Genomic DNA, 21,473 nt, shown 5'->3' with positions numbered 1-21,473 from the left:
AGTGCTGGGATTAAAGGCGTGCATCACCACGCCCGGCTATGTGTTCAATTTTTAAAATGTGGGTAACGGGGACCTGGATGTAGGTTTCACGTTTATAGGACAAAAGTTACCAAGTTCTCTCGCCAGCTCTTAATTTAACATTTTAGAGACTGGACAAAAAGCGTAGGAAAAATAGAAAGCTATTAGAAAATAGTAGGAGTTATGCTTTGTTAAAAAACCAAAAAGTAAACAGATGTTTCTCCATCTTCCAAATTGATTTGAAAATCTGATACAGTAGGCTGACAGAAGAATCTTTTCTTAGTATAGGCATATATTCTAATAAATCAAAAACTACTGGGCAGGCGCAGATATTTGAGTTTTCAAATGTTGGACTCTAATCAAAGAAGCTAGTGAAATTCAAACCAACTGGTCACTTATAATTTTTTTCACTGAAGTAAAAATTATAGCATTTAAAACATTTAATTTGAAGCTGGGCGTGGTGGCACATGCCTTTAATCCCAGCACTCAGGAGGCAGAGGCAGGAAGATCGCTGTGAGTTTGAGGCCAGCCTGGTCTACAAAGTGAGTACAGGACAGCCAAGACTACACAGAGAAACCCTGTCTCGAAAAAACAAAAACAAACAAACAAACAAAAAGCCCCCAAAACAAAAAAACCCAAACCAAACAACCCCCCCAACAAAAAACCCAACCCATTTAATTTGGTGTGTATGCGTAAGCAAGTGTGAACAGAGGACAACTTGCAGGTTCAGTACTCTCCTTTCCCCACGGTGAGTCCCAGGGACAGAACTTAGGTCATTAGACTAATCAGTAAGTGCCTTATTCTCTGAGCTGACTTGTGGGCCTGGTATTTGCCTTTGGGTTTGGCTTAATTTATCTATAACTTAGTCATATGCAAAATTAAAACTTCCTATAATTTATACAAAGGTAAGTTTTCAAATAATTTTTCCTTCCCTAAAGTAAAATGGATTTATAAGGGAAGATGTGGCAATTTTTGAAGATATTTGTCCTCAATTTTATTTTACAACTTTATTTGGCTTTTCTGTTTAGATGAAATTGGGCAGGTGCAGTGTAAGTCTTTTTCTTTTTTCTTTTTGGTTTTTTGAGATAGGGTTTCCTCTGTGTAGTCATGGCTGTCCTCCAACTCACAATGATCTGCCTGCCTCTGCCTCCTGAGTGCTGGGATTAAAAGCGTGAGCTACCACGCCTGGCTGTGAAAGTAATTTTTAAGCCTTAAGTGAACATACACAAGGGCTAATGTTTTTTAAGTCTAGTTCTAGTTCTACTTCTCAAGTTTTATATGTCTGTCTCCTTCCTTCCTTCCTTCCGTCTCTCTACATATCCCTGGCTGTCTTGAAATTCACTCTGTAGACCAGGCTGGCTTCAAACACACAGAGACCTGCCTGTCTCTTCTCCTGAGTGATGGATTACAGGTGCAGGCATGTACCACCACGTCCAGCTCAAATCCCACTCCCCCACAGACAGGGTTTCTCTGTGTAGCCTTGGCTGTGTAGCCAGACCAGGCTGGCTTTGAACTTACAGTGATCCACCTGCCTCTACCTCCCAAGTGCTTCAAATTCCTATTTTTAACAGTTTAAAAGTTGTTAATCTTACACAGGCATTTGAACACAGGAGTAGCTAAGAACTTAGACACGCTTTGTGCCTCAAACAAACCACTTGGAAAATTTCTAACTCCCATATTTTGATTCTGTTTAAAGTACTAGGTTATAGGGTTGTGGCAAACTTCCAAGTGTTACAGGCCAAGAACATTTTTTCCTTAAAGCAAAACAAAACTGATAGTCCTCTAGAGAAAATAGACTAGTATTTTAGAAACAAGCTTTTCACTAATCATGCCAGTTCACAGAACACATTATACATACAGTGCTTGCTTGGAAAGTGGCACTGCATACCCTAACAATTATATTACTCTGGTTGGCCTATTTCTCTCTATTGAATAACACATTTTTATGGGAAGGAATGTTGCATTTGGCCCTTTTCTTTGTTGTATAACCTCTGTTGTTATGACGTCATTTGGCAGCAGTCCTCAGATAGCTAGACACGGTTATTAACACAGCTGCCCAATTTCATCACAAAACAAGGCAACTATGCAGACTGGAGCCTGGACTTTTCAAAACCATGAACAAGGAGTTACTCTGGCTGTATTTATGAGTCTTATCAAAAACTGCTAGCTGGGTGTAGTGCTGCATGCCTGTAATCCCAGCACACAGGCAGGTGGATCACCGTGAGTTCCAGGCCAGCCAGGTGTACACAGAGAAACCCTGTCTCGAAAAACCGTCCCCACAAAAAAACTCCAACCAAACCAAACCAAACCAAACTGCTAAGAGTTTTTAAAACAAAGATTAAGGCAAAGTCATGTTCATAAACTATAACAGTCAAAAGAAAAAGAATCTCTTCCAAGAGACCAGAAACAGAATTTGTTTCCCTAGCTTGAGCTTGTCAGCATCTGACAAAATTAGTGTGTGTGTATGTGTATGTTTGAAAAGGCAGATAGGATGTAGCTCAGAGATGGGGAAATACTGTGGATGGAATGCGGACACTAAATAATACAGAAAAGCAAGTGATTCCTTTACCTGTTTTCACCTTGAAGGACTCTGACATATAAGATCAATGGAGGAAGGTGATTGGGGAGACAAACTGATTACTGCATCTAAAACATTAATTAAACATTAAAGGATCTATTTGTTACATGCTGTCTATTCCCAACAAACTCATAGCTGACCAAGAAAAACAGGGAGAGAGGGCAAACTGGATTGTATGGACGTAAGATAAGAAGGGATAAGAAGGAATGCTAGACAAAGGTGTGTATAAAGGCACTGAGATGGGAAACAATGCATGCTTGTCGTTTTATTTTATTTTATTTATTTATTTTTGGTTTTTCGAGATAGGGTTTCTCTGTGTAGCCTTGGTTGTCCTGAACTCGCTTTGTAGACCAGGCTGGCCTCGAACTCACAGCGATCCGCCTGCCTCTGCCTCCTGAGTGCTGGGATTAAAGGCGTGTACCACCATGCCCAGCGCTTGTCATTTTATAATTGGCCAGGGCTATACAGAGAAATCCTGTCTCTGGTGGGGTTTTTGTTTGTTTTGTTTTTTGGTTTCTCTTGTAGTCCTGGCTGTCCTGGACTTGCTTTGTAGACCAGGCTGGCTTGGAACTCACAGAGATCCACCTGCCTCTGCTTCCCAAGTTCTGGCATTAAAGGCATGCACCATTACCTCCTGGCTGAGAAATCCTGTCTCAAAAAAAAAAAAAAAAAAAAAAAAAAAAAAAAAAAAAAAAACCCAAAAAAAAAAAAAAAAAAACTATATATCTATATATCTTACTTTTTTTTTTTTTTTTTTTTTATGGGGAATATTTTTATTTTTTTATTATTTTTTTTTTTTATTAATTTATTCTTGTTACATCTCAATGTTTATCCCATCCCTTGTATCCTCCCATTCCTCCCTTCCCCCCCCCATTTTCCCATTATTCCCCTCCCCTATGACTGTTCCTGAGGGGGATTACGTCCCCCTATATATTCTCATAGGGTATCAAGTCTCTTCTTGGCTACTTGCTGTCCTTCCTCTGAGTGCCACCAGGTCTCCCCCTCCAGGGGACATGGTCAAATGTGAGGCACCAGAGTATGTGAGAAAGTCGTATCACACTCTCCACTCAACTGTGGAGAATATTCTGACCATTGGCTAGATCTGGGAAGGGGTTTAAAGTTTACCTCCTGTATTGTCCTTGGCTGGTGCCTTAGTTTGAGCGGGACCCCTGGGCCCAAATCTGCCTATCATATTGTTCTACTTGTAGATTTCTAGGACCCTCTGGATCCTTTTGTTTTGCTGTTCTCCCATGCGTCTCTCATTTAGAGTCCCAATAGGATGCCTTCCCCTCTGTCCCAGTTTCCTGGTAAGTGAAGGCTTTCGTGGGACATGCCCCTTGGGCTAGTATGCAGATATAAGTGAGTATATACCATTTGATTCTTTCTGCTTCTGGGTTAACTCACTCATTATGATCATTTCTAGCTCAATCCATTTATCCACAAATTTCGGGAATTCCTTGTTTTTAATAGCTGAGTAGTATTCCATAGTGTATATGTACCACAGTTTCTTTATCCACTCTTCTACTGAGGGACACTTAGGCTGTTTCCATGTTCTGGCTATTATGAATAAGGCTGCTATGAACATGGTTGAGCAAATTTTCTTGTTGTGTGCTGGAGCATCTTCTGGGTATATTCCAAGGAGTGGAATAGCTGGGTCTTGAGGAAGCCCTATTCCCATTTTTCTGAGATAGCACCAGATAGATTTCCAAAGTGGCTGTACTAGTTTGCATTCCCACCAGCAATGAAGGAGTGTTCCTCTCTCCCCACATCCTCGCCAGCATGTGGTGTCGCTTGAATTTTTGATCTTAGCCATTCTGATGGGTGTAAGATGGAATCTCAGAGTTGTTTTGATTTGCATTTCCCTGATGACTAAGGAGGTTGAGCATTTCTTTAAGTGTTTCTCAGCCATTTGATACTCCTCTGTTGAGAATTCTCTGTTTAGTTCCAAGCCCCATTTCTCAATTGGGTTATTCGGTTTGGTGGTGTTTAATTTCTTGAGTTCTTTATATATTTTGGATATTAGACCTTTGTCAGATGTAGGGTTGGTGAAGATTTTTTCCCAGTCTGTAGGCTGTCGCTTTGTTCTCTTGACAGTGTCTCCTGCCTTACAGAAGCTTCTCAGCCTCATGAGGTCCCATTTATTAATGGTTGACATTAAGGCCTGGGCCGTTGGTGTTCTGTTCAGGAAGTTGTCTCCTGTGCCAATATGTTCCAGGCTCTTTCCCACTTTTTCTTCTAAGTGGCTTAGTGTCTCTGGTTTTATGTTGAGGTCTTTAATCCACTTGGATTTGAGTTTTGTGCAAGGTGACAAATATGGGTCCAGTTTCATTTTTTTACACATAGACCTCCAGTTAGACCAGCACCATTTGTTGAAGATGCTATCCTTTTTCCATTGAATGGATTTGGCTTCTTTGTCAAAAATCAAGTGACCATATGTGTGTGGATTCATATCTGGGTCTTCGATTCGATTCCACTGATCAACCAGCCTGTTGCTGTGCCAGTACCATGCTGTTTTAAGTACTATTGCTTTATAGTACAGTTTGAGATCAGGTATGGAGATTCCTCCGGAGCATCTTTTATTGTACAAGATTGTTTTAGCTATTCTGGGTTTTTTGTTTTTCCATATGAAGTTCAGAATTGAACTTTCAATGTCTTTAAAAAATTGTGTAGTTATTTTGATAGGGATTGCATTGAATCTGTAGATTGCTTTTGGTAGGATGGCCATTTTTACTATGTTAATTCTCCCGATCCATGAGCAAGGAAGATCACGCCATCTTCTCAGGTCATCTTCAATCTCTTTCTTCAGAGTTTTGAAATTTTTTTCATACAAGTCCTTCACTTGCTTAGTTAGGGTAACTCCTAGATATTTTATATTGCTTGTGGCTAATGTGAAGGGTGTGGTTTTCCTAATTTCTTCCTCTGTAAGCTTGTCATTTGTGTATAGGAAGGCTACAGACTTTTTTGAGTTAATTTTGTATCCAGCCAATTTGCTGAAGGTGTTTATCAGCTTTAGGAGTTCTCTGGTGGAGTTTTGAGGGTCACTTATGTACACTATCATATCATCTGCAAAGAGGGATAATTTGACTTCCTCCTTTCCCATTTGGATACCCTTGATCTCCTTTTGTTGTCTTATTGCTCTGGCTAGAACTTCGAGTACTATATTGAAGAGATATGGAGAGAGTGGGCAGCCTTGCCTTGTTCCCGATTTGAGAGGAATTTCCTTGAGTATCTCACCATTTACTTTGATTTTGGCTATTGGCTTGCTGTATATAGCCTTTATTATGTTGAGGAAAGTGCCTTGTATCCCCGATCTCTCTAAAACTTTAAACATGAATGGGTGTTGAATTTTATCAAATGCTTATATATCTTACTTTATTATATTCTAAGATGTATTCACTGATTCGAGGTTCAATGCTCCCCATCTAAATGTCTCTGAACTGGGTGTGGCTTATGATTGTTGTGAGAATAAAAAAATTTTGTTAGTGCAATTGACAGTAACTTTGTTTTTTCTTGTTCGCTGTGCTTTGGATTTGATACAGTTAAATGACAAACAACTGTAAAAGTGACCATTCATTTTATTTTTCCTAAAGTTTTGTCACTTAGGTCAGGGTTGCAGATATGAGACTTCCACCAGCTCAAAAATAAGTATATATCATATACATTTGCCACTGAAGCAAATGTCACAAAGCAGTGGATCACTATAAATTTTACACTATGTGTCATAAATCAGAAAGCAACGTGCAGACTTAGTGAATATCACGATAGGTGCAGAAGCTCACGTCCATGCTACACCAGTGCTGAGTTGTAGGGTGCTTTTCACATAGTAAAGACAATATAGTCTTTTCCAAAAATCTCTCTGAAATCAAATAGTTTTGTTTTGATAAAGAGCCTTGTTACATTTTTGTGGCTTGCCCGAAATTTGCTATGCAGACCAGATGCAACAATCTTGCTGAACCTGCCTCTCCAGGCTTGGGGTTATAGGTATATGCAACCATGCCTTACCAAGTAATCTTTTTATAGATCCAGAAATTATATTTTGTTCCAATGTATATTTAACAGTTTTTAATTCAAAATTATTGTATGAAACTATCAAGTTAAATACAACACAATTCTCACTGCAAGAAACTGACATAAAATTTATCTGAGATGGTATACATATATTAAAATTAATAAAAGCTTATATGCTTTTAAGTATGACATTAAAAAAATTCTAAGTCTATAAAACTTTATTTTCTTTTTTACATATTTATTTGTGTGTGTGTGCACATGCATGCATACACACAGTGAGTGTATAGCGATCAAAAGGTAACTTAGGGAGCTGGTCCTCTCCTTGTATCATGAGGTCCAGGGATTAAGTTCAGGTCAATATGGTTGTCAAGTGCTTTACTTTCTGAGAAAACAATTGCACCAGCCAGGCCATAAAGTTTTATTCAAATAAAAGATTCACATTCAATAAAATTAAGCCCCTCATTTAGTGTGTGTGTGTGTGTGTGTGTGTGTGTGCGCGCGCGCACGCGCGCGCATTTACCCCTGCATGCATGTGTGGAGACCAGAGGCTGATGTCTTGGGTATCTTCCTAATACCTCTGAGACAGGGACTCTCCACTGAGCCTGAGTTGGACAGTAGGAGAGTCCCTGGGGTCTGCCTGTCTCCACTCTATGCTCCATGCTTACTTTTATGTGAGCACTGGGGATCCAAACCCAAGTTCTCATACTTATGCCACAGTCACTTTACCCAACAAGCCACCTTCCCAAGCACAGTTTATACCATTTTTTAATCTCTCAAAGGGTTTCTTTGAAGTACAGCACTGGAATAAGATATTGTACATTGTCATTGTTGACCTCCTAATTTCTTTCCATTATGACCATTTTGGCTTCACGCCTATGCCCTTGGTTAGAAGGGTCTATCAGGAGGTATGGCAATCCTGTGTTGGGGAAGGTTTTGCTGACAGGAAAGATAAACCAACATGTCCCCTTCTGCAGTTCTAGGTCCCTTCCCCCTGACTCCTCTCAGGATGGGGTTCCAGGGACCGCAGCTGTTTCCAGCTGCACATTTCCTTTAATCTTTCCTGCAGCTGTTGAGCTGCAGCTGCCTGGCATTAATCTGTTCTCCTTGGCTTTTGCAGAGTGAGAAATTGTTGAGAAGAAAATTTCTGAGCTCTGGATCATTACACATGTAAAGGAGTCATGAAACCTATGCACAGTGCTAGCAGGGGAGGGAAGAAAACAGGTCAACAAGGTGTTAAAAATGTTAGGTAAGTACAAAATTCTTATCTAATTTTTAACAACTTTCTCACCTTTACCAAAACACACACCCTTCTTGTTTAGTGAAGCATGCTACCTGCATTTGCCATCTCAACATCTCTTTCTCCTGGCGACCATGACACATACCTGTGGTTATGCTACTGATTTCCCTGCCCCAGTCTCATGAATTGAACACATCAAAGGCTACTACTGTTTCTCCAGATACTCCAATTTAGACTTGGAGGAAAGACAATATTAATTTCCTGCCTCAGTCACAAGAAAGAGGCTACTGTTGGTGAACCAAGGACCAAATGATATAGAAAATGCTTTGCTATAGACCCAGAAGAATTCTATTAGATTAGAGTGGTGCCTTCAGTTTGCATCTAGCCAGCAACTTTCGTCACATGTAAAGCTTTATAGTGCTACATAACCACAATAACATCTGTAAAACGAGAGATGCGGATGAAAGAAAGATCTTCCCAGTTAACAACTGTAGGTGGAACATTATTTTGTGAAAAAAGGAAAAGGAAGTAGTGCAAGGGTCACATAAACAAAAGGAAGGCCACAAATATTTTCTGCTTTGTTTACAATACTATAAGGGAAGCTTGTCTTTTAAAAATGTTTGGAAACAAGAGTGGTGATATTTTTTAAAAGTGGTAACAGTGGAGAATCCAAAGAGAAAGTAAGCTGAAAGAAAAATATTGCCTTACTTTTCACTGGTTCCAACACAAAAGTCTTAAGACAGTGCCAAAGAATGCCAGACTCAAAATAAGGGTGTGAGAGACCCAGAAAGTCTACAAGTCCAGCACACCCCTGAGAGAAGACAGCAGTGTCTAGGAGAAGTACCTGTCTCTCCCCAGAGACTGTCAAAACTGTTGATTTGTGCTCGCTCCACTTCCTCTTCATCTTTTTCTGGAAGATCAAGTAGGTAGGAGACAATCTGAAAAAAGAAGTAACGTCAGCTCACATTGCAGGGGGTCGGCTGTGCTGCTGGCACTGGTCTGGGAGCTTCAGAAGACAATCTTCTAACCACCACCACATTTCTTACATACAAAAGAAGTCAGTACTGATTGCCTCACCAGAGAAACCTCAGACCATTTTGATAGAAAGCTATCCTATCAGATACAGTTTACATATTTTTTTTAACATAATCCATATTCATGTGATTAAAAAAGTAACATTATTTTTTAAGCTAATGACAATTTCTTTTCTTTTCTTTTTTTTTTTTTTTTTTTTTTTTGAGACAGGGTCTCCCTGTGTTAGCCTTGGCTGTCCTGGACTCACTTTGTAGACCAGGCTGGCCTCAAACTCACAGCGATCCGCCCGCCTCTGCCTCCCGAGTGCTGGGATTAAAGGCGTGCGCCACCAACGCCCGCTTAATGACACAATTTCTTGCCCTCCCAATAAGGACATATGAAATAAATATGGAGAAAATTGAAGCCTATATATCGTTAAAGTAATTGTTTTGTTTTTCCCTCTCAGAAATATGAGGTCTGTCTGGAAGGGAGAATGGCAGACTGCAAACCACAAATAAGGTGACAGTTGTTTCCAGGAATCTGATTGTACCAGGGATTAAGAGACTTTCCACAGACAATACAAACTTCAATTTGCTTCATAGTCCCTTGGTAACACCTCATGTCAGGTGAGAGGACTGCTGCTTCACTGGAGTGTCCCTTACAGTGGGATGGGCTGGTGAGCAATGACTCATGAGAGCTGATATTATAATTTCAGAACTTTTACAAGCTGTTATCTCACCCCCCACTTCCCCAGGACTGGGTTTCTCTGTGTAGCCTTGGCTCTTCTGGACTTACTCTGTAGACCAGGCTGGCCTTGAACTCAAGAGATCCACCTGCCCCTGCCTCCCAAGTGCTGGGAATAAAAGGTGTGCATCCCCACCACCTGGTTTACAAGCTGATTGTTACACAAAGCCAGTCATTTATGAAAACTTGAATAATAAATTCTATGAAATAAAAACCCAAACCTGGGCTAGAGACACCACTCACTGATAAGAGTACTTGCCTAGAATGCGTGAGATCCTGGTTTTGAGGCCAATACCACAAAACAGAAACAAGAAAAGCCTCTCAACTCTTAAAATTTCTGAATTCCTTAACTATGCCCTATCATTATCATCTGAGATATTGGTGCTATTTATATTTATTGCATCTACATGGTTGACACATTATCACATGTGCCACTGTGCATCTCTTCCCAATTCATGTCCAGTGAGTGGTATAACTCTGGCAACTTGAAATCATCCATGGTAGTAGTAGTTACCAATTTTATAAATCAGTCTTTGGTTTAGAGCTAAGCATGAAATGTGTTTCATATTAATTAGTTGAGTTTGCAAAAAGCTGGTAGACAGTACCAGAAACGGTAAATCAAACATCAGATGTAATGGCAGTAAAGTTATTGGGAAAAGAGTAAGTTAGATGGAACTCTGCTTGCCACATCAGAGTTAGGTTGCAACCATAGGTTAGCTACCAATTCAAATTTGGCCAAAGCCAAGATTCAGTTAACTATTCAGCTGAGAACATTGTTTAATCACTGTGCAATGCACTCTTGAGACCATAAACATTATAATAAGTGTAAGCATGGATGCGCCGCTCCCTGGCTACGTTCTTCTTCTTCCCTCACGGTCAGTTACTTAACATTTCACAGAATACTGCCAAGTTCATGTATTTGCCACATTTATTAAAAATGATGAAAATAGCATTTGTATGGTGTTAATTATTTAGAGCATCCTTCATAACAGCCTTGGAAAAAGACCTCAGTAACTTTATGGATGTAAAACTAGGGCTCTAAGACATTAGGAAAATTGTAAGATGTCGGACCAAAACTGGTCCTTCTGAGGCTGTATGTGTTGTGTCCTTCCTGTCCCACAATGTCTGACTGTGTGTTCACAGGTCAGTAACTCCTCTGTGTCTTAATGTCACACTCTGCTAAATAAGTATGGGTGTAGCTATGCTAGATAATTTTCAAATTCCTTTCTGACTCTCATGTTTGTTCCAAAAGCCTAACTCTAGGTACGATAGTATTTGAGTAGTGCTTTGTGGAGTTTAATACCTTTATGCTTCGCAATAGTGATTAATAACTTTATACCAGAGCTGGGCACGGTGGTGCAGGCCTGTAATCCCAGAACTCAGGGAAGCAGAGGCAGGTGGATCTCTGTGAGTTTGAGGCCAGCCTGGCCTACAAAGCAAGTCCAGGACAGCCAAGGCTATGCAGAGACATCCTATCTCAACAAACCAAAATACCAACTAAACAAACAAATGAACAACAAAAAAATGCCCCCCCCAAAAAAAAAAACCCAACCCAACAACTCTGCAACCATTTGGCTGCCAATTTTGTAGTATGCAAACCTTCCTCCACAGTTTCTTAGGTACTTCAATATATAACTTGGTGGGAGGTGGGGGGAATCCTATCATTTTTTTTCTTACCTCAGTGTAACCCATGCTGGCTGCAGCAATGAGGGCCTGCTGGATGGCATGGCTCTTCTTAAACACTCCTTGCTGCTGGCCAGCCATGGTCCAGTCACACTGAATCAGAAACTTGACAACCTCCAGATGGCCTCGCAGAGCAGCATGAACCAAAGCACACTGCCCGTTCTTATCCAGGTGATCTACCTGTGGGAGGGAAGAGAGTAGAGAGGCGTGTGAGCAAACACTGATTGCTGGGCGTTAAGCTGGCCACACTGGCCTACTGCATGTGTCTACATCATCCTTTCCCACTCTCTGAACTTGGGTACTTTCTACTCAGGTAGATTATAACTGACCTCCAGCTCCCCTGGACATCCCCTCTGCGTAGAACTTTCCCCAGAAAATGAGGTAAGGCTTTTTTTTTCCCTTTTGAAAATAGTAATTTTTTAAAAAGTTTATAATCTGATGACATTTATTGCAAGATTAAAGAAAAATCCAGTAAATCACAGGCAGAAGACATCAATTAAAGGACTGTTTATCCAGGCTTTTGTTTTTACGTTAAAAGAATAATAAAACAGAACCCTCAGGTGAAGCACAGGAGGTTCTACTTTGCTCTCAAACAGTTCTGTTCAGACCAAGACTTGAGAGACCTATGGTTCTGTTGGCACAAAAATTGTTCATGGTGTCCCAAAGAAAAAAACATCTGTGTCATGAGTCATTCATTGGACCACCAAGATTTGGCAGAAACTGTATCCTCTTCCAGCAGAAGGAAAGAATGTAGAAAATCTGGCCTAAATGTTAGAGGCACTTGGAGCTTTTTTCTAGACTAAGCTCCAAGAGCAGTTTTATAATTTCAGTGTTGAGTCTAGGTTGAAAGAAGGGCTGATTAAGATTGGTCTTCTAGAAGGTCCTCAGACCAATTGATTTCTAGCCAAAAGGTGGTTATCTATCTAGGATACCTAAAACACCTGGGCCTAAGTTTTGTTTCTGATTTTCCTGCTGACTTTGCTTCCACCTAGTGACTCACATGACAAATGTTACCGGAATGATAGTATGTGCAAGCACCAGATAGGAAAAAAGGGGGAAAGTACTAAATTTTGCTCTCAAGATTTTAAAATAAGGTAGGAGGTGATGTGACCAAACCTGCTTAAAAACGTATATAATAAATAAGCACAATTTATTATTATTTTTTGTGTGTCGTATGCACATTTGTATAGGTTTATACACCTGTGCACACACATGTGGATGTTGGATGCCTGCCACTGGGATATCCCTGCCTCTGCCGCCCACCAGTGATGGGGTTACAGATGTGTCATCGCCTCCAGTTTTGACATAGGTGCCAAGATTTCATCTCAGATTCTCATGCTTATGGAACAAGCACTTTACTGACTAAGCCATCTCCCCAGTCCACTAAAATCAATCCTGAGTACAGTCAGGAATGGATACAGCAGGAGGTTCCATCAGAACTGGTTGAGATAGAAACTGATGGCCTGATTCTAGGTTTTTGTGGTAGAGACCAAAAAATGAAGTTTATAAAGTTGAAAAAGCATGGACACTTTTTAAATGCCAGACTAAGTATTCCAGGCCTTAATCAGCAGGTAGTATTCAGGCTCAGACCTGTATCTGTGAAAACTAAAGGGATGAATGAAATTCTTACTCTTGGACAGATAGCTGGTTCCAGGGATAGGGTAGCAATGGTAAAAGGTAAGGCTGGAACATTTTGTAGTGCAAAAGAAAAGGTGTACTAACAAATACTAGTAACCAATTTGAACTAATGTCCAATTAGGGAACAATTTGATTAACAAAATGATAATAATGGTAATGGATTGTGGATCATAGAATATAACAAACAGTCATGAGTCCATAGTGATACAAATAAATAATGAATAAATATTGTGTAAAAATATACACTATGTATCCAAATCTGCCTTTGGACTTATGATCCTCTTGTTTCAATTTTCTGAATGCTGGGACTTACAAGCATACACCATCATGGCTAGTTTGAGACATCTCTTCTTTACAATGGAATTTCTATCATAAATGCAGAAAGAATGAAAACAGAACCACCTTTTGAACAGGCATCACAGCCATAAGCTCTCACAGTAAAAATCGAGTATATCCTAACACAAATAAACAGAAGCGTGATGAGGCACAACAAAGGTCTGAAATCATCTCCTTGAAAGATATTTTTCTTAATTACAAAGGGAAAAAGTACTTTCAAGGTTTCAACTTGGAAGACACTACCTGTAACCAAGTGTTAGAAGCTATCACCTATAATATGATATGTGGACATCATGAGCTTAAAGCACAGCATGTCAATTAAGGGATACAGTACCACCTCTGTGGTATTCTTACACAAAATGAACTAAAATATAGTGAGAAAACATGTAAATTGAAACTTTCTACAAAACAACTAATGAGAATTCTTCAAAAATTTCAAATCATAAACAACAAAGAAAAACTGAGGAAGTCTCCAGGACTAGAGGGGACCGAATGTAGTGTATTAAACTAAACTCAGATTACCTACTGCAATGGGAAAAAGGCATTAGTGGGTCAGATGGAAAAATTTTAGCAAGGTTTTCAGGCTGACTAATCATAGTATATCAACATTAATTTCTTAGTTTTGGTACTCAAATTATTGTCACTTAAACTGTTAGCATCAGTGAAAGCTGGATGCAGGATACATGAGAACTCTAGATGATTTTTGCAAGTCTAAATTTCTTTCTGAATAAAAGATTTCCAGCAATTAAGGGGCTGTGTATGGTGGTACATGCCTTTAATGCAAGCCACCACTTGGCAGGCAGATCTCTGTGAGCTTGAAGCCAGCCTGGTCTACAGAGTGTATTCTAGGACAGCCAGGACTTTGCAGAGAGACCCATTCTCAAACAAAACAACAACAAAAGAAAAAGTAAGGGGATGTTGTCTAGTAGGTAAAATTATAATCTGAAAGGGGTGGGCTGTCACAGAAGAAGAGGACAAGAACAATACAGCAGCCACAGTGGGGGGTGGGGGGAGGAATGGCTGCCCAGGCATTTTCAGAAGAAAATTGAACAGTTGGTAATATAACAATTTGGTAAAGGCAAAGGAAACACAGGTATCAAAGGTCTTTAGCAGTAGCAGATTTTAAAAGCGGGAAGATAAAGGAATCACACAGTAACAGCGATGAGTTATTTTGGAAGGTTGACATAAGCTGCCAGTGAGGCATGGGGCGTTAATTGCTGAGAAGGCTGTCAGGAATGTGAATAAGGGCTCAAAGTTCCTTTTTCAGGAGTAGTAGCCTAGAATCAAGGACCACTCAGATGTGAGTAAAGAACCAGGGTAAAGTGGTCTTTTATTCCAAGCCTATGACTTTAATGTTAGGAGTATGAGGACAACGACCAGAAGGCAGGGTCTCAGTGAAGTTACGTTAGAAGGAAGAGAATAACGAGAGAAGAGCTGCCAGAGGGGTGGGAGAACTCAGACAACTCCAGAAGCTCAACATTAACAACACTGAGAAGCAGCTTAGGGTGGGAGGGGGAAGAGCTGCCTTTTGGTGACTGGCAGCAGTTAGCAACTGTGGAGAATCTCAGCTGAGTGATGGGAAGTTAGAGTCTCTCTCCTTTCCTTTTTGGGACTCTTTATTAGGTATCCCATGAGATTTGGACTGCTTTATCTCTATTTCCCAATCTACTAATTGTTTTAGTACATGAAAAAAATGAGACTGAGGGAGGTAAGATACCATGTCTAGGTCCTCACAGGAAGTAAGTGTGGCCTCAGCTGCGGATTTAAACCAATTATGTTTGATTCTTAAGCTTATTATTTTTAAAAAAGATTTATTTATTTATTATATATACAGTGTTCTTTCTGTCTGCATGTACACTTGCAGGCCAGAAGAGGGCATCAGATCACATTATAGATGGATGTGGGCCACCATGTGGTTGCTGGGAACTGAACTCAGGACCTCTGGAAGAGCAGGTGGCCCTCTTAACCACTGAGCCATCTCTCCAGCCTGCTTATGATTTTAATAGCCCAACTTGTTTATCACTCATGGAAGCTGATTATGAATAGTTAGGAAGCAGTGAGAGGTCAGGGGTAAGGAAAGGAAGAGATGAGATGTAGTTGCTGGTTAGCATGTGAGGAGTTTATTTTATAAGGTATGGGAGACATTTGTAGGTTTATAGATATTTAGAAAAAGGTAATGTTAATTAAGAAAAAGAATTAAATAACAACTGGAAAAAAAGAGTAACATACCAGGACAACAGTACACGTAGAGGCGAGGCTGAAAGGAAACCAAGTATTTTCTGGCTAGGTAGGCACACAGGCCAGTATAGGAAAGAACACTGTTCTGTGACAGATGCTCCCTGAGACAGACACTTTTTTCTTTTCTTCTCCTCCTCTTTCTCCTCCTCCTCTTCTTCTTCCTCCTCCTCATTTTCTTTCTTTTTTTAGTTGAGGACTTCCTATATACCCCAGACTAACTCTGTCTGGACTTGTGACTTTCCTGCTCTAGCCTCCTAAGGCCTACAGTTACAGATGTGTACCACCACACCTTGCTTTTTTTGTTTTTGCATCTTTTCTCTAAGTCTCAAGGGTCTTTCTCATATCCACACCTAAGGCTTCTTTTTAAACATGGAAGCTTTGCCGGGTGATGGAGGTGCATGACTTTAATCCCAGCACTCAGGAGGCAGAGGCAGGTGGATCGCTGTGAGTTCGAGGCCAGCCTGGTCTACAAAGCGAGTCCAGGACAACCAAGGCTACACAGAGAAACCCTGTCTCGAAAAACCAAAACCAACCAAACAAACAACATGGAAGCCTTGGAGTGTGCAGGCGATGTTCAGTTCAGACCTCCCACTGCTGACTCTTTGTCCCTTGATTATATTCTGGACTGCTGTCCGAAAGAGGCGTCTTCTGTGCTCAGTAGACAACTTCTGGGCTATCAGGTAGGGATTTTTGTGGTTGCTGATAAATGATATTTTACACGTGCCTCTTAAAGATTTTAAGATGGTTTCCTGATGCAATGTGCATTGGTAAGGCCGTGAGTCCCCCTTTGATCTGCTCCCCATCAGGGTTGGGTACACCTAGATTGCTGAGGTGATGGATGAGTTAAAACAGTCTCCATCAGGAGGAAAGGAAAAGAGGAAGGAAGAAAGCAGCAGCGGAGCGGGCATCTGTTACCTTGGCTCGTTTCTTGCACAGCAACATCACGATGCTCAGGAACCCTGCAGCTGCAGCGTACCCCAACGGAGTGAGGCCACTCTCGGAAGAGGCATCCACATTGGCCCCAAACTCCAAAAGCAAGGCTACCATTTCTGTGTAACCAAGGTGAGATTGGACACATAGGATGGGAGCATTATTCAGGACCTCTGTCCGGTAGTTAATATTGGCACCTCCCAGAATCAGCAGTCTGCTGACCTAGAGACAAATAGTAGTCAGACAGATATCATCATACCCTGTCAGTCATTTTTAAATCACTAGAGACTCTACAGCAGTATCCAGTAGCATTTTAAGGAAGTATTTTTTTTAATTCTTTATTTATTCCCATTTATATACTTTGCTTTAAAAAATAATGTAAAACATCTCTTTTATATATATTTCTCATTAGCTAGAGTGGAAGCTCACACATACTGAGTGCTGAATGCTGGCTTACCTACGAGAATTCTGTTTTTTTGAAGACAGGGTTTCTCTGTGTAGCCTTGGCTGTCCTGGACTGACTTTGTAGACCAGGCTGGCCTTGAACTCACAGAGATCTGCCTGCCTCTGCCTCCCAAGTGCTGGGAGCACAGGTGCGCATCACTGCTCCCAGTTCCCCAAACAGAGGCTACCTGAGAGCAATTTACCCTTCAGAACCTTTAACAGATCCTGATCCCAGGAATCAGCCAGCTACCCAATAGCCTCAGCCCTCAGTTAGAATAGAATATAGCAAATTAAATTAGCTGGGCGGTGGTGGTGCACACCTTTAATCCCAGCACTCGGAAGGTAGAGGGAGGCAGATCTCTGTGAGTAGGAGGCCAGTCTGGTCGACAGAGCGAGTTCCAGGCCAGCCAAGGCTACACAGAGAAACCCTGTCTGGAAAAACAAAAAACAAACCAAAAACGAAAACATTAAAATCAATAAAAGATCCTTCATTAGGAAACAGTCCAAGGCAACTCAGAAATCAACTAAATGGCTATTCGATGTCCTTCTATTTTCCTGTCAATTATTTAGGCTGTTTGCAGTTTCTTTGTGTTTACCTTTATATTTGGAGTGTAGAGATTTCGTAAAGAGGCCAATGCCATGGAAAGGCCTTCTGTGCTATAGGAGATCCAGAGTCCTTGAAGGATAGAGGATGATACACCAACTTTTTTACTCAAACCCTGAAAAAAATAAAAATAAAAACAATTAAATAATTAAATTTTTTCCTGGCAGAGACAAGGTCTCTCTCTCTCTCTAGCTGTGGCTGTCCTGAACTTGTTATGTAGACCAGGCTTACCTCAAATTTACAGAGCTCCATCTTGCCTTTGACCCTCAAGTGCTAGGATTAAAGGTGTGTACCACCACTCTCAGTGACATAATTAAATTATTAACCCAGCTGAGAAGTATCGTGAGTAGTGAGTGAGTGGCCTCTAGGTTTTTGGGACTAATGAATGAGTGCAGTGTCTCACTTTAACCATGTTCATACACAGCCACCCTGATTGGGACAAAGACTAGTTTTACAGAAACACAGCTACTTAAATTGTAAATCATTTAACGACTTTTTTTTTTCCTTCTCTACATCTGAATATAATTTACTTTCTCATTTTCCCCACTAGCTTTCTTGACTAAGAAACTTAAATTAAGTCATAATATTGTGGCAGAGACAATTTGATCCTTGATCTTCATTTCATTTTCTCCCTGGACATTTGGGGAAACTATAGTACCCGCGTCTTTTGCAGCTAGATAGCTCACCTGACTCAAATCTGGCTAATAAAACACAAGCCTTAGTAAAATGCTTTGTTCACACTGGGCTCTCAACTTCGCTGTGTTTCTGCAGCCTTTCTACTATTCCTCTTAACAGTAGATGCAGAGGATCCGATGGGAAATTTTGAAGCATAAGGTGATTTCAGAACTGCTATACAGAAGAAACTACCCAGTGACCTGCACCAGACTACAGTGGGAAGTGAATAATACAGTCTTTAAATTGCCTGGTAGTTAGAAGAAGGAAAGGCGCAGTGCCTTCCTTGTAGTGTGAGGCTGTAAACTAGATTCTGTGTCACCCTCCCAGAGGCACTGTGTTTCTGAGATCCCACTGCTCTACACTCTGCCAGGATTTGACCCAGCTCTTATGGTTGACCCTCTTGTCCATCTCCTGTAATCCAGACAGGATGAAACAGGAGGATGGGTAGACCTGGTCAGCATCCTTGCTCCTCATTCTGTCCAGCGTCCCTCCAAGCATCTTGCTCTTCTGCCAAAATAAGGGTCAAGTGAATTAACACAGAAAATCCCAAGGGCAAGAAAAGAGTAACAATAAAAGCTGAGAACCTGCAAACCTTTACTTCTAGCACTCAGGAGGCAGAGGAGGACAGATATGAGGTTCAAGGCTAGCCTGGTCTACAGAGTGAGTTCCAGAACAGTCAGGGCTTTACGGAGAAACCTTGTCTCAAAAAAACAAAAAAACCCCCCCAAAAACTGGGAGCTGCGATATGGGGAAGAGTGTTTGTTTGTTGTTCTTGTTTTTAATGTATGCTTTTTCTTTTTGCTCCTTGAAGTGTAAGCTGTTCTATTCATTTGATATACTATAGAAGAAACATTTACAAATGAATATTTGTTGTTTAAAGGTATAAATTCATCTAACAAAATATCAAATCACAGTGGTCATGCCTTTCCACAGAAGGCTGAGGCTCTTGTTTTCCACACAGGAAATTCTTGTAGGGAAAAGGTGCAAAGATAAATAGTGAATGCTGAGGGAAGCTGCATCTGTGAACATTGTCAAAAGGCTTTTCTAGTACAGGGGTATTTTTCTTTCTGTAGGGATATTGTGATGGCATAAAAATGAAATATATATTTAAAAAACAGTTTATGAGTATGCTGTATGAGAAGAGTGGGTAGGGCAATAGCTAAAGTACTGCCTATGGCTAAAATAAACATTCAGATTTCAATTTTTATTTCTAGTGATATGGTGGCTACATGTTTGTGATGCCAGTACTCAGGAGGACTAGACAGGAAGATTTAAGGCTAGCTTGAGTGACACAGTAAAACTATGCCTCAACAGAAAATCTTCAACAAAACCAAAAATCCGGTTTTTTTAGGATTGGTCTTTCTTTTTTCAAACTTATTTTTTATTTTTAATACTTCCTGACCAGTTTCCCTTCCCTATACTCCTCTCAGTGCTCCCCACTACCCCCTGCATCTCTCCTTTTCCCCAGATCCATTCATCCTCCATTTTTTTTCTTTTCTTTTGTTTTTTTGAGACAGGGTTTTTTTGTGTAGCCTTGGCTGTCCTGGACTCACTTTGTAGACCAGGCGGTCCTCGAACTCACAGAGATCTGCCTGCCTCTGCCTCCCGAGTGCTGGGATTAAAGGCGTGTGCCACCACGCCAGACTCGTCCTCCATTTATTTAAAAAAAAAAAAAAAAAAAAAAAGGACAGGCCTCTCAGGGATCTCCACTGAACATGACATAACAAGATACAAAAAAACTCAGCACAGACCCTCATACAAAGAATATCAAGGCTGGGCGAGAACCCAGTAGGAGGAAAAGGGTCCTTCAAGAGCTGGCAAGACTCAGAGACACCCCTATCTCCACTGTTAGAGGAGTCTCACAAAAACACCAGGTTAACAAACATAACATATAATCTTTCCAAATTAAAAAATTAATTTTTTTTTGTTAATTTTATACATGAACACTGAATTTACATAATTTCCAACCTCTCTCCCCATTCCAATTCCTCCTGTGTGCACATTCATGCACGTGCCTGCTTTGTGCAGATTCATGCTCTACTGAGACCATTTAGTGTTGCTTCAGTGTAGGTGCGTTTAGTGGTGCACGCCTTTAATCCCAATACTCAGGAGGCAGGGGCAGGCGGATCGCTGGGAGTTCTAGGCCAGCCTGGTCTACACAGTGAGTCTACGACAGGCAAGGCTACACAGAGAAACCCTGTAGGTCTTGTTTAGGTGACCACACTGCTGAGGTTTCATAGGTGCAGAGTCCCTATCATGTCTCAAAGACACTATTTAGCAGCAGGCATCCTGGTACTCTGTCTCTTATAATCTTTCCATCCTCCTTTCTTCAATATCTTTGCTGTTGTTGTTTCTATTTTCTGAGACATGGTTTCTCTGTGTAGCCTTGGCTGTCCTGCAATCCACTCTGTTGACTAGGCTGGCCTCAAACTCAGAGATCTGCCTGCCTCGACCTTCTCTGAGTGTTGCTATTAAAGACTACCACCATCCAAATCTACAATGTCTTATAAGTGTATTTTTTAAAAAGAGGGCCTCATTCATGCTTTCCATGCTGGCTAAAACGTTCTGTGTAGCAGGGGTAACTTTTAACTTCTGATCCCCGTGTCTTTACCACCCAAGTGCCAGGGTTACAGGCACACAACCTCCATTCTTGGCTTACCAGGCTGCACTGAACCACAAGCACTCTACTCATATTCCTAACCTAGATTTAAAAAACAATGCCTATAAGGACATGCCTTTGTCAAAGTGGCTGCCTGCGTCTAAATAGTCTCAACATGAAACATACAGCTGGACAGAATGAGGAGCAAGGATGCTGACCAGGTCTACCCATCCTCCTGTTTCGTCCTGTCTGGATTACAGGAGATGGACAAGAGGGTCAACCATAAGAGCTGGGTCAAATCCTGGCAGAGTGTAGAGCAGTGGGATCTCAGAAACACAGTGCCTCTGGGAGGGTGACACAGAATCTAGTTTACAGCCTCACACTACAAGGAAGGCACTGCGCCTTTCATCCTCTTTCACTATTTAAAAATGGCTACTTAATTTCCACATCATCCATATTGTTTATGGCCTTGTAGAGCTCTGTTCTGACTCTTTGTACCAGAGTAGTCCCCTAGCTGCCAAGAACTGGTTACGCTGAAAGGAGGAAGGGCAGACAACAGCTTCTAATCACTACTATTTTGGAACTTCTCTTACTGTGTGCTAATAGCAGGGACGTCAACTGCTAATTTCTTATTTGTCTAATTAGTTAATATACAAACACATATAAAAATCCTGAAGCAAGCCTATCCTAAGTTGTTATGATTTGCTTATGTTGACATATGAAATCA

At 40.8% G+C, this 21,473-nt stretch overlaps 1 protein-coding gene across 9 annotated transcripts in view; it reads right to left on the bottom strand.

The window, feature by feature from the left end:
- The window catches only part of Tanc2 (tetratricopeptide repeat, ankyrin repeat and coiled-coil containing 2), a 282,558-nt gene that overhangs the window by 17,120 nt on the left and 243,965 nt on the right, over window positions 1-21,473 (bottom strand). For all 9 annotated transcript variants that reach the window (XM_051158874.1, XM_051158875.1, XM_051158876.1 and 6 more), the window contains 4 exons: window positions 17,465-17,587; window positions 16,410-16,646; window positions 11,277-11,462; window positions 8,686-8,779 (listed from right to left, as the gene is read on the bottom strand). In XM_051158874.1, the coding sequence (XP_051014831.1) occupies window positions 8,686-8,779; window positions 11,277-11,462; window positions 16,410-16,646; window positions 17,465-17,587 (640 nt within the window). The remainder of the gene's footprint in view (window positions 1-8,685; window positions 8,780-11,276; window positions 11,463-16,409; window positions 16,647-17,464; window positions 17,588-21,473) is intronic.

The sequence above is a fragment of the Acomys russatus genome, chromosome 16, assembly GCF_903995435.1.
Source record: "Acomys russatus chromosome 16, mAcoRus1.1, whole genome shotgun sequence".
NCBI classification, from domain to species: Eukaryota; Metazoa; Chordata; class Mammalia; order Rodentia; family Muridae; genus Acomys; species Acomys russatus.
The sequence above is the reverse complement of the archived record's forward strand: the minus strand, read 5'-3'. Positions and strand labels throughout refer to the sequence as shown.